Source organism: Microtus oregoni, unplaced genomic scaffold, assembly GCF_018167655.1.
Source record: "Microtus oregoni isolate MIOR12 unplaced genomic scaffold, Mior012 000004F_ref0000308, whole genome shotgun sequence".
NCBI lineage: Eukaryota > Metazoa > Chordata > Mammalia > Rodentia > Cricetidae > Microtus > Microtus oregoni.
In genome coordinates this window covers 47,761,780-47,774,813 of record NW_024543063.1, presented here as the reverse complement: position 1 = coordinate 47,774,813, position 13,034 = coordinate 47,761,780, and the positions used below count along the sequence as shown (strand labels likewise).

Genomic DNA, 13,034 nt, shown 5'->3' with positions numbered 1-13,034 from the left:
AAGCCTTGGTGAACCACAGACATGATGTAAGGTCTTTACTAATTTATAATATTCCCAGTTTCCATTTCTAAGCTTTCCCATAGGACAGAAATCCACTTTGGATTAATTTGGGACACTTGCCCTGAAGGTCAATGCACCTATCCTAATGAGTGATACTGCTTACTGAAGGCTTCCTCTTCACAGGCAGAATCATGGAAGCCATTTTCCCTTCTGAAAGTCATACAGAAGGGAAGATGATGGCTGCTTTGGAAACATTAGTGGCCAGTTTGAGAAACTGAACATTTCATAGGAGCCACAGAAATAAGGAAGATCATCACCCCCAAACAGCTGGCACACACCTCTATAAGGAAGACTATGTAAATAATGACAGTAGAATGGCAAGATTACCAATAAGCACTTTGGAAAACCCCAGGAGAGAAGCTACTAGAGTTGAGGTGTGCGTCAAGAAGCCATGACCTCAGTGTTCCAGCGTCCCTTTCTCCCTTTCCCTGAAGCTTCATTTGTTAAAATCCAGTTGCTGTGCTCACGTGTCTGAAACTGGATCTACTGGAGAACTATAAAGCAATGGTTATTATGAGCTCATCTTACTCATTTAACCTACCAGAAATAAACCGTGATGGTTACTTGAGCTTCTTCAGGGTTCTCCAAAGCATCAGTGGAGTCTCACTGAAGGTACTTTGTTGCATATGCAACTGCACTGATGGTGGAAAAGCCTGTGATCAACTCAGAGCATGTGCTACTTTGAATGAGAATGTCCCCACAGGCTCTGGCATTTCAACACTTAGTCCCCAGTTGATAGCGCTGTTTGGGGGAAGCTCAGGAGCTGTGACCTTGATGGAGGAGGTACATTAAAAGGGGCAGGCTTTGAGTTTTTTCCTTGCATCATTTCTAGGTTGCTCTCTTCATTTTATGGTTATGGTTTAAGGCATCAAGCCTTGCCAGATATGGTGACACACGCCTTTGATCTCAGCACTCAGGAGGCAGAGACAGGCAGATCTCTGTGAGTTTGGGGTCAGCCTGCTCCACACAGGGAGCTCCAGGACAACTAGGGTTACATAGAGAGACAATGCCCCTACAAACAATAACAACAAAACAAAGACAAAAACAAAACAAAAAAGGAAGATAGATGTATGCCTTCGGCTTCCTGTTCCTGCCTTCACACCACCATCATGGACTCTAGCCCCCCAGAATTGTAAGCCTGAATAAGCTCCTTCATAATTAGGTTGCCTTTGTCATGTTTTATCACAGCAATAGGAAAGTAACTAATAGAGCAGTGACTCTGTACCTGCCTCAGAGCTCAAGTGTGTGGAGTTTTGGGCAGTCATTAAAGTAGGCTCTTCCATGTCCTTGTCACCTGGGACACATCTTATTTGCTGGATTGAGGACAGGCCTCTTCCTGCACTGACTTAAATCACAATACTTCACACAGTGATAAAGATGAAAGCCTACCAAGATTTGGTTTCAAGTAACATAGTGCTTAACATGAACAAGAAGTTGTGGAAAAAATGATAATGTACTCTAAACAGGCTAAATCTTGACACCAACAAAGAAGAAAAACTTGAATTCCCAGTAGGAAGAGAAGGGGAAGAGCTGGACCTATACTTTCTCCCCCCGCCAGCCAAAACCATATAAACTACAGAAGTGTTCCCAATCTGGACCACTCACAAATTAGGACAGCTCTCTTCAGATGCCACAGCTAGAGGGGCGAATGTCCCCAGAGCAAAGAGCATCAGAGGGGTGTCTTTCTTTCTTTCTTTCTTTCTTTCTTTCTTTCTTTCTTTCTTTCTTTTATTTTTCGAGACAGGGTTTCTCTGTGGTTTTGGAGCCTGTCCTGGAACTAGCTCTTGTAGACCAGGCTGGTCTCGAACTCACAGAGATCCGCCTGCCTCTGCCTCCCGAGTGCTGGGATTAAAGGCGTGTACCACCACCGCCCGGCTAGTTCAACTTTCTAACAAAGTGGATTATGAACCTGCACTTCTTCTGTCTTTCTAACACTTATCAACATGACTTCCCAGCTCTGTGTGAGCCCTGTGCTTTGTAGTATTAAGAGCGGCGGGGCTGCGTCCCCAGCACCCCGGCTGCCTGCTAGCTTATGCCCCAAAATAATTACACGGACACTGTATTCTTTTAAACACTGCTTGGCCCATTAGCTCTAGCCCTTACTGGCTAATTCTGATATCCTGATCAACCCATCTCTAATAAACTGTGTAGCACCGGTCTTACCGGGAAAGATTCAGCATGTCTGACCTGGCGGCTTGCTTCATCGCGTGAGTCTCAGAGAGCAGAGCTATCGCATCTGCACGGGAGAGGGGAGCATGGCATCTCTGAGCTCACTTCCTCTTCCTCACAGCATTCTGTTCTGTTCACTCCACCCACCTATGTTCTAACCTATCAGGGCCAAGCAGTTTCTTTATTTAATTAACCAATGACCTTCCTCCATCAGTGCTTGGTCTAGTGAATCATCTGTCCTGTCCATTGTAGACTCTACTAACATGTCAGACTGCAGAGCACTCTCTTCAAGTTAAGGTTCCTTCTCTATCAGCACTTGAGGGTAGGGACCTCCCAGATACCAGGATCAGAACCTTCATTAGACGCTGAAGAGCTAATAAAAATGTCTCAGCGATTTAAAATAAATTACACCATTGCATTTCTTCTGCTGTCTTCTCATCTCGCACAAAAGAACACCCCCCCCCCCCGACTTTGCAAGCCCTATGTGGATTGGCCACTACTTTTCCAACGCTGGCTCCTACTGTTCTTTCTCTTACACTCCTCTCTCCAGCAACAACCCACCTGGAATGTTGTCCTCCAGGTACATGGATCACCTCTTTCCTTACATCTTTGCTCAAATGTCACTCAACAGAAAAATCTGCTTTGTTGGAGTGGATATGGCCTTGTTGGAGGAAGTATGTCACTATGGGGGCAGGCTTTGAGGTTTCCTATACCCAGAATACTGCCCAGTGTCTCAGTCAACTTCCTGTTGCCTCTGAGTCAAGATGTAGGACTATCAGCTCCAGCATCATGTGTTCCTGCACACCACCATGTTCCCTGCCATGATGATAATGGACTGAACTTCTGAAACTGTAAGCCGCCACCCAATTAAATGTTTTGTTTATGAGTTGCCGTGGTTATGGTGTCTCTTCACAGCAATAAAAACCCTAAGACAGTGACAAAATTCAACAAAATCTGGCACTTCTTAAGTGCTATAAACCTGTGTTAGCTCAGTCTTCTATATGCTGTGGTTTCCACGAAGAGAAAGGGAAGAGTCTAGAGGCTGAGAAAGCAAGCTGGTGTTCAGGTTTGGGTTCAGTGATGACAATGAGCAGGACTCTTCTATCCGGCCTCATCCTGTTACAAAGGTATGGCTACTGGCAGCTCTGAGCTGAGCAACTCGGCCTGGCCTGTGTGACCAAGGAAGATCAATGCTAGATTTGCCTAAGATTTTTTGGTAAATAGAAATGACTCACAGATGACCAGAGAATGAAAAAAGGTCAGTCTAGCTCATCCTCAAAGTTTCTTCAAATGTGTCAGCCGCATCAGGGTCTTTGTAGCAATTTATTAGTTGTTTTTAAGCAAGTGTGAGGAACCTGGAACTTAGATTCTAATGACAGGTTGAGCACATCTCTTCTGAAATGCTTGGGACCAAACTGTTGTGGAGTTCAATTTTTTTTGTGTAAAATTTACATATACATAATGTTATCCAAATATGCAATATAATTATATTTCACATAAATTTTAGACACCTAGCCAGAAGGTTAATTCTATACAACCCTTTTTCCTACCTGAGATAGGGTTTTTCTTTCTAGCCCTGGCTGTCCTGGAACTCACTCTGTAGACCAGGCTGGCCTCAAACTCAGAGATCTGCCTGCCTCTGCCTCCTAAGTACTGGAATTAAAGGTGTGTTCTGCCACCACCTGGCCCAATATAACATTTTATGTAATTTTATGAAATTGTACCAAGTTTCGTGGTCTAGAAAAATTTCCAACTGTGACATTATACTGTTATTAGCATTTTGGATTTTAGATCATCTTGGATAATTTTGGGTTTTAGAGGGATGCTCAATCTGGAAGACATCTTTCAATATGAGTATGAAATAAACAGGGAAATTAAAGGCAACAAATCATTACATCAAACATATAGATTAATAGGGAATCAATAATTAATATGATCCCCAAAGGACTCTATGTTCTACCACAGAGCTATTAGGACATATATATTTATTGCTGTGCTATCCACTACAGCTAGGAAACAGATCCAGCCTAGATGTCCATCAAGAGATGAATGAGCTGGGCCAGGGTGGCACATGCCTTTAATACCAGCATTCAGGAGACAGAGGAAAGTGGATCTCTGTGAATTTGAGGTTAGTCTGGTCTACAGAGCAAGCTCCAGGACAGCCAGGACTACATATAGTAAACCCTGTCTCGAAAAGAAAGGGAGAGAGGGAGAGAGAGACAGAGACAGAGAAAAAGGAAATGAGTTACATATATATAGTGAGAAAAGAAAGATGAAATCATAACATTTGCAAGAAAATGAGTTGAACTGAAAATTATCTTAAGGGAAGTATCTCACATTTAAAAAGACAAATACTACCTGTTTTCTCTCACCTTTGATCAAATATTTTATTTATATGTGTCCATTCATGTGTGTGTGCATGTTCATGTATGTGCACCCATGGCCGTTGTGTATACATGTTCATGTATATGCACCCATGGCCGTTGTGTATACATGTTCATGTATGTGCACCCATGGCCGTTGTGTATACATGTTCTTGTATATGCACCCATGGCCGTTGTGTATACATGTTCATGTATGTGCACCCATGGTCGTTGTGTATACATGTTCATGTATGTGCACCCATGGCCGTTGTGTATACATGTTCATGTATATGCACCCATGGCTGTTGTGTATACATGTTCATGTATATGCACCCATGGCTGTTGTGTATACATGTTCATGTATGTGCACCCATGGCTGTTGTGTATACATGTTCATGTATGTGCACCCATGGCCGTTGTGTATACATGTTCATGTATGTGCACCCATGGCTGTTGTGTATACATGTTCATGTATATGCACCCATGGCCGATGTGTATACATGTTCATGTATGTGCATTCATGACCGTTGTGTATACATGTTCATGTATATGCACCCATGCATGTTTATTTCTCTCTCTCTCTCTCTCTCTCTCTCTCTCTCTCTCTCTAGAAATCATGAAACTAGAAGAGGAATCCTGAAAGGTAGAAAAGAAAGTCTTGGGGAGGGTTCAGAAGATGAAAAAGTAGAAGAAGAACAAAAAGGGGGGGCAGCAGATACACATGATATGAAATACAAGGGGACAAATGAAGGAGCGAGGAAGGGGATTAGGGAGAGGGGTAGGGGCAGTGGAGGAAGGGGATTAGGGGAAAGAGGTAGGGGCAGTGGATTAAAAACAACAAAGTATGCATGAAATCTCATAATGAAACTTATTATTTTGTATACTATTTTAAAATAAGTAAATAAAATTCAAAAGTGAACTAAGTTGAGGAAGGGGAGGATGATAGGACAGCCTACAGAGGTTAAATGACAGACTTGTCCCGTTTCAGAGGGATGCAGTAGCAGATGGGAAAGGACCACAGGTTGATCTCCTGACTTAGGAGCCCACACTTTATCACAGTCTCAACAAATCAAACTCTGGGGACAGAGTCGGCATACGGTAGGTACCTCATGAACCACAGGGCCCAGCAGGAAGTCCAGGCGCTGGCACAGCTCTCCCAGGTTGGCTAAGCTGCTGGCCCTGTGTGCAGCATCTGGATCTTTCGCTCCCCTCAGGAATGTGTGGAGCAAAGGCTCCCGGTATTTTGAGACCATGTCCCCTGTAGAAAAAACAAAAAACAAAAAACGATCAAAATCCTTTAACATTTCAGCTCTTTAGTGAAGGACTAGCGATTTAACATGGCACACTACATGGTGCCTTACTCTGCAGTGGGCATATATAACCACTAAGAGTCATGCTCAGAGCTGGGCATGGTGGCTCACGCCTGTAATACAACACTTGGGAAGCTGAAGAAAGTTCTTGTGTTCAAAATCAGCTTGAACTCCACAGACAGCTTCAAGGCAGACTGGGCTCCATACTAAGACTTCTCTCTGTTAGATATGCTAATGTTATTTAGATATGAAAATTAACAAAGCATCATCTTTAGCCTGTAAGAAGTCAAAGCTTAAATGGTGGGTGCAAACAACAAGTGCTGACAACTGTGGTCCTGACACACTCCATGCAGTTCTGTGTCTCTCTCTGCCCTGTGAACATCAACATGGACCGGGGATGACTCAGCCAGTCTATTTTCAGCATAGAAAACCGGTACACACTCAGGGCTGGAGATGGAGCTCGGCTGGTAAAGTGCTTGCCTAGCATGCATATTGCTCAGGGTTGAATCCCTAGCACTGGCTAAAACTCAGTGTGGTGGAGGCCTGTAATCCCAGCACTCAAGAGGCAGGAAGAACAAAAGTTAAAGGTGATCCTCAACTACAGAGCAAGTTCAAACCCAGTTGGGACACATGAGACTTAAAAAAAAAAAAGTGTTCAAACTTGGGCTATTTGACATTTAAGTCCTATAACATACTACATTTAAGATATTTGCAACGAAAAAGAAGATATACTCTTCTACTTTCCCCATAGTGCTTGGCTTCTCTGGAGTTGAGAAGAGGCTTGCTCATTCTGCAGAGCGTAATATAGATCCAAGGCTGGGTTCTAGTTTGGTCTCTGCTCTAAACAATAGTGTGACCTTGGACAATAAACTTCCCCTCTTTAGACAGAGTAGAGATGAGCCCATAAGACAAGATGATGGGCCTTCTGGTTATAAATCTGTAGGTTTGTGAATCATCTTGTTTAGTTAAAGGGACATGAGAGCTAACAGTCCCAGGAAAGAAGAGGGAGCAACATTCATAAGCCCGGCGGTATGAGTTTGTGCAGTTAAAGGAAGTAGGTTCCTTGTCAAGAAGGAGGGCACAAGAAAATAAAAGAGGTCTGGAAATACAGAAGGGAGAGAAATTGCAGGATAAAAAGAATAAGCATAAGAGAACCAAATTAGTTGTTAATAACAGACTTAAAATCAAAATAAATGGTAAAAAATACATTCTAAGTTAATTGATTATTTCTTAGTCTCTTGTTATTACTATTATAGATAGGGTTTTCCTGTAGTTCCAGTTGATCTGGACCTCATGATGTAGCACAGGCTGGCCTCAAAATAATGGCTATATATGTATGCCATGTATAAGGGCAGAAGAAGGGATCAGATCCCCTGGAGCTGGAGTTCCAGGTGGTTGTGAACCACCTGATGTGGGTGCTGGCAACTGTTAGAAGGGCAGCAGGCATTCTTAACTACAGAGCCATTTTTCCAGCCCATTGTCATTATTATTAATTTTGGCTTTTGAGATAGTCTCACATAGTTCAGGCTGGTTTCAGTATTGCCATATAACAAAGACTGGTCTTGACCTCCTGATCCTTCTGCTTCTACCTGCCAAGTGCTGGAAGTACAGAGCCTGTGCCACCATTACTGATCCCTTAATTCTTGCAGTGCTGGAGATCAAACTCAGAGCCTTGTGCATTCTAGTCATGTGCTCTACCATGAAATTACACACCCAGCCTAATTTATTAATTTATAAAATATTTATTAAGCATACATTTCAGGCACTGTCTTAGGTATTGAGACCAATTACATTTACAAAAACAGACTCTTAATGACGCTCATTGCCTAACTGAAAACAAAACAGAAGAGAAAACTGACAACATGGTGCCATGGAGATGCTCTGATCAGTAATTTGACTCAGTTTCTTTTCTACTAAGAACAGAAACATCATCTTCATCACCATCAGCAGCATCAGCAGCAAAACCATGACCACCACCGTCATCACCATCACCACCATAACCATCATCACCACCATCATCACCATCACCATCGTCACCATCACCATCGTCACCATCATCACCACCATCACCACCATCAGCAGCAGCATTTTATTTTATGAGTAAGAATATTTTGTCTGTATGGATGTCTGTACATTTTGTCTGTATGGATGTGTATTCAATGCCCAGAAGGCCAAAAGAGGGCATCACATCCTCTGGAACTGGAGTTAGAGATGGTTGTTAGCCACCAAGTGGGTTCTGGAAATTGAACTCAGGTCTCTAGAAGAGCAGCAGTGCTCCTATTAACCATCTCTTAACCGTCTCTCCAACTTTGAGCCAATACCGTCTCACTCATTCTAACAACATGGTTCCTGGTGTGGCATTTCCCTCTATTACCAATTAATCAGTTCACTCACTCGTTCATTTGATACAATCAGAATCTGAGACAACCGACAACAGTTGATACTGAAATCAGGCACCACTAAAATAACTTTTTTTGAGACAGGTTTGAGACAGGCTCAGGTTGGCCTCAAACTCTCTAATAGTTGAGAATAATCTTGAACTTCTGATCCTCCTGTGCCTTCCTTTCCAGTGCTAGAATTATAGAAATGTACTACCACGCCTGCTTTATGTGATGCTGAAGATCAAGCCCAGGACTTCATGCATGCTCAGCAACCTTCCTAGCAACTGAGCTACATCTGCAGTCCTAAATAAATATTTTATCGCAAAAAAAAGAGTAAAAAAATCCCAGCACTCAGGAGGCAGAGGCAGGAGGATCTCTGTGAGTTCGAGGCCAGCCTGGTCTACTAGTTCCAGGACAGGAACCAAAAGCTACGGAGAAATCCTGTCTCAAAAATTAAAAAAAATATATATTTTATCGCTCTATAGTAAATGAGGAATGCAAACACCTCAAGCTAAGCATGGTTATTGCAAGTGAGTTCAAAGTTTAGTAATTTCTGGTAGCTCAGTCAAAAAAGGAAAACAGAACATAGCTCTCATTATCCAATAAAAGAAGGAACAAAAAATTAGATAAAAATTGAAAGAAAAATACTTAAGAAGTGTCTCAGTAATTCAACCAGAAAATCTTTCTTGGGGGAAGGATGTGGGGACACAAGGAGTGCTGATAATTGAAGTAAGGCCTCACACATGCCAGAGAAGCACTCTGCCACTGACCCACATTCGCAGCCCTGATACAGCAAATCCTAAGTGGGTACCAACAATATCATAACTATGTTCTTAAATAATATAGTATGGACAGGGCTGGAGAGATGGCCCAATATGTACTGTTGCTCTTCCAAAGGACCTGGGTTCAGATCCCAGCACTCACATCAGGTGGTTCACAACTGCCAGTAATTCCACTTCTCAGGTGTGTGTGTTGGGGGGGGGGGTCCAACACTTTTTTTCTGGCTTCTGTGTGTACCTGCATTCTTGTGCACATACCTACATATTTAAAAATAAAATTAAAATCTTAAATAATACAATAAAAAAATAAAATTTCCAGCAGAAACCAACCCCATGAAGAAGCATAGAAAAGAGGGGTTCTTGAGAGAGAGCCAGGGTAAGAGCTCATCAAAAGCTCTTGGATGAAAAGACTTGAAGGGAAATCCACACGAGGATCTAGGGGCAAAGTGAAGAAGAGAGTGAACTCAGAAGCCATACTCTTGTCATCAACCACAGTAGCAGAATGATAGGCAGTACTCATATTACATTCATAGGAGTCATAGGGTTGTTTATACTTACCTTCCACCTAAGTCAAGAGCATGCTCAGTACATTAACAAAGCTATAGTGTAGCTGTTGACTTTGACTTACTGCTGTCCTTTCCTGAGTTTCCTAATTCCTTTCGAGCAACCATCTCAAGTGCACTCTCCACCAACCCATCTCTACCTATGTCTCAGAACCAGAAGTCTCTGTGGGTCAGCATCTCAAGACTGCACTGAACCCAGTCAGTTTGCTCTGGGGCCATTTATCACCTTGTTTTACATACACCAGATCTGTCAGAACTTTGCTCAAATTTGGTTTTAGTAGGGGAATTTCTGGGGCTGTAGTTGGTACTCACTAATCTTTCTCTCTCTTGCCTCTACCATGCCATGTGACTAGGGTCTCAAGACTGCATGTATTCCAGTCTTTAGGTAGAATTCACCCTGACCAGGTTTCTATAGAGGACAAAATGAATGCACACATTCAGCTGGGCAGTGGTGGCACACATCTTTGATCCCAGCACTCTGGAGGCAGAGGTAAATGGATCTCTGTGAGTTCGAAGCCAGCCTGGTCTACAGAGTAAGTTCCAGGACAGCCAGACTACACAAAGGAACCCCGTCTCAAAAAACAAACAAAGAAACAAAAGAACATAGCTTTCAGAGCTACAATTGAATATAGGCACTGGATTAAAAGAATCTATATTAGGCATTCTCAATTTGGATGTTTCAATGTGTCCAATGCTGTTATGTGTATTTTGTTGATATGCTTCTATTCTTCCGTGGAAACAACACTCTAATTTTGTCCAGGTACCTAGTTTTTACTGTTCCTGTGGACTCCGTGCACAGTCTCCATTGGTTTGAGTGAATCATGGTGGGCACAGTGTTAACTGGCTTAGGCAAGGGCATCCGCCCAGTTCTGGACAATAAATTATGAAGGGAAGCATTCTGGAAGACAGAAGATGCATACGAGGATATTCTGACTATGTGGTCTCGAGGACACAAGAAACTAAAGGATAAGGCTTGAAAGGCAAAGGTGGCAGAGCAGAAAGATGAAAGAACCTGGCCTTGGATGATGTCACTGAACCAAGGAATTACCCAGCTAGACTTTGTATCATAGGTAGAACTAACTGCTTATGAAGTTCGTTGATGCTAGTTTCTATTACCTGCAGCCAAAACCATTCTGAGGCCATAATCTCAAACTAATCACTTTTTAACCTTGAGTACGTCTGTGTAAGTTTTACAGCTAACAATACAAAACCCAGAAAAAGTAAACCTGCCAAAACTAAGGGATTTAATAATTCTTACATTAATTTTTTTAAAATATTTATTTATTTATTATGTATACAATATTCTGTCTGTGTGTATGTCTGTAGGCCAGAAGAGGGCACCAGACCTCATTACAGATGGCTGTGAGCCACCATGTGGTTGCTGGGAATTGAACTCAGGACCTTTGGAAGAGCAGGCAATGCTCTTAACCACTGAGCCATCTCTCCAGCCCCCTCTTACATTAATTTTTAAAGATTTATTTTTACTATTTTAAAATTATATGTATAAGAGTGTCTGTGTGTTCATATATGCGCCCTGGAGTCCAGAAGAGCATGATGGATCCCTGGATTTTGAGATACAGGTAGTTGTGAACCACCCAGGTGGTTGCTGCAAGCTAAATTGTGTCTGCTGCAAGAGCAGCAAGCACTCTTATGCGTGGCGCCACCTCTCTAGCCTCTTAAAGGTCTTTATCTCGACTCCATCACACATTGGTAAAGCAGCTTCCAAATTATCTTTATAACCAATGTCCAATAAAAGAAAAACTTAAACTCAGGAATTTTCCTTTTTTTAAGGAAAATTTTAACTGAATCAATATCTTAGTATTCAGCATGATTCTTACATTTGTACATTCTCTCTCTCTCTCTCTCTCTCTCTCTCTCTCTCACACACACACACACACACACACACATTTCCAAAGAAGATGTCATCTTTAGACACCTACCAACTTACTTAAAAAACAAACAAACAAACAAACAAAAAAAAAAACCCCAGAAAACAAAGACCCACTATTTCCCTTAGCAGCTTGGGAGGATAGGTTTATATGCTGAGTGTATTTCATATCCATATGACAACTCATTTAATTGTTAAAAAAAAAAACCCTCTGGGCCCTAAGACATCCACTATCGTTTCTTAGTGTCTGCTTCAGCAAAAACAGCACAATCATTTCATCCATCCCCTTCACCTAGATGAGATGCCCTCATTGCTTCAGTTGAATTTTATTTTGAGTCACCAGACTCTAAGACCTTTCCAGATCTTTTGTCTGGACAATGGCACACACAAGTGCCCCCAACACACAGTGTCCTCATCTTCTTAACAATATGCATTTTGTCTTACAGTTTTATGAAGAACGTATTTCCCACCCCCACTTTCCGGAAATACTCCCCACAGACATCGGCTACAGACTGAGATACCTGGGAAACTGAAGCTGGAGAGGTGCCATCTTTCCCTCGGGCATGTCCAAACAGCTCGGGGAGGTGAACACGGCAAAGCCTGGGTAGGTCCTGCTTAGCCCATCTGTCACAGTCTAGCTCTACGAGGCTTTACTTCAGGAAACAGTAACAACATGTGGCTATCTACAGCTCCTTTTCTTCCCAGCAAGAAAGCAATAACCTCACTAAGAAACAAAACAGCTACATGCCCATGGAAATTAGGGAGGCATTTAAACAACTTCTCAAAAAGAAATTACTTTAGTAGGTGAAAAACTAAGCACATAGTGAAAAGAAAGTGGAAAAGAGTTACCCCACCTTGAACCTGCCCGTCTCACGGTGTAAAATAATAAAAACACATGTGTTTCACATCACTAGGTAACTTCAGAAAGGGAGACCTTTTCCGCAGTTTGATTCCCAGGAGCTCAGGAGTTAGAAAATCCCCAGGGTGGTGACTCCAGCAGGGCCACGCTCCTGCTGATCCAAAGCAGCCAACAGGAGATGTGATAAGACATGATCTGTCACCTGCTGCTTCTGTCCTCGCTACCGTGAACTGAATAAACTGACTTGCTGTCGTGTGTGCCCAGCGTCAACAGATTGCAATTCTGTCAAGGTCACAAGAAACTCAGCCCAACATGGCATATCTAACAGGCAGGATTTCCTCTTTAAAAGCCATTTAGAAAATTAAACAATTTAAACTCAATTAACTTTTGACAGAATTCATCATTTAAAAAAACATGGGTAAATTTTGATCTATTAACAATTACTTTTTGGCCTTGAATGCTCACAGGAAATCACTTCTTTTCCGATTTCGTTCTCCTTTCCTTTCCACCCCGCTGCTGATAAATGTGAGGACCATGTGGAGCACAGAGGTGCAGTGGAGGCCTGCCATCAACGCTGTGTGCACGGAAACCGCTTCAGCTGCGAGAGGCCAGTATGTCCATTACCTTGTTGAAGAACTACGATTTTGAGGTAGGTGGGAAAA

The 13,034-nt window shown here is 42.4% G+C and overlaps 1 protein-coding gene across 1 annotated transcript in view; it reads right to left on the bottom strand.

The window, feature by feature from the left end:
- Positions 1-13,034, bottom strand: part of Tango6 (transport and golgi organization 6 homolog) — a 166,319-nt gene that overhangs the window by 28,183 nt on the left and 125,102 nt on the right. Inside the window, exon 16 of the mRNA XM_041649662.1 lies at positions 5,699-5,850. Within this exon, the coding sequence (XP_041505596.1) occupies positions 5,699-5,850 (152 nt within the window). The remainder of the gene's footprint in view (positions 1-5,698; positions 5,851-13,034) is intronic.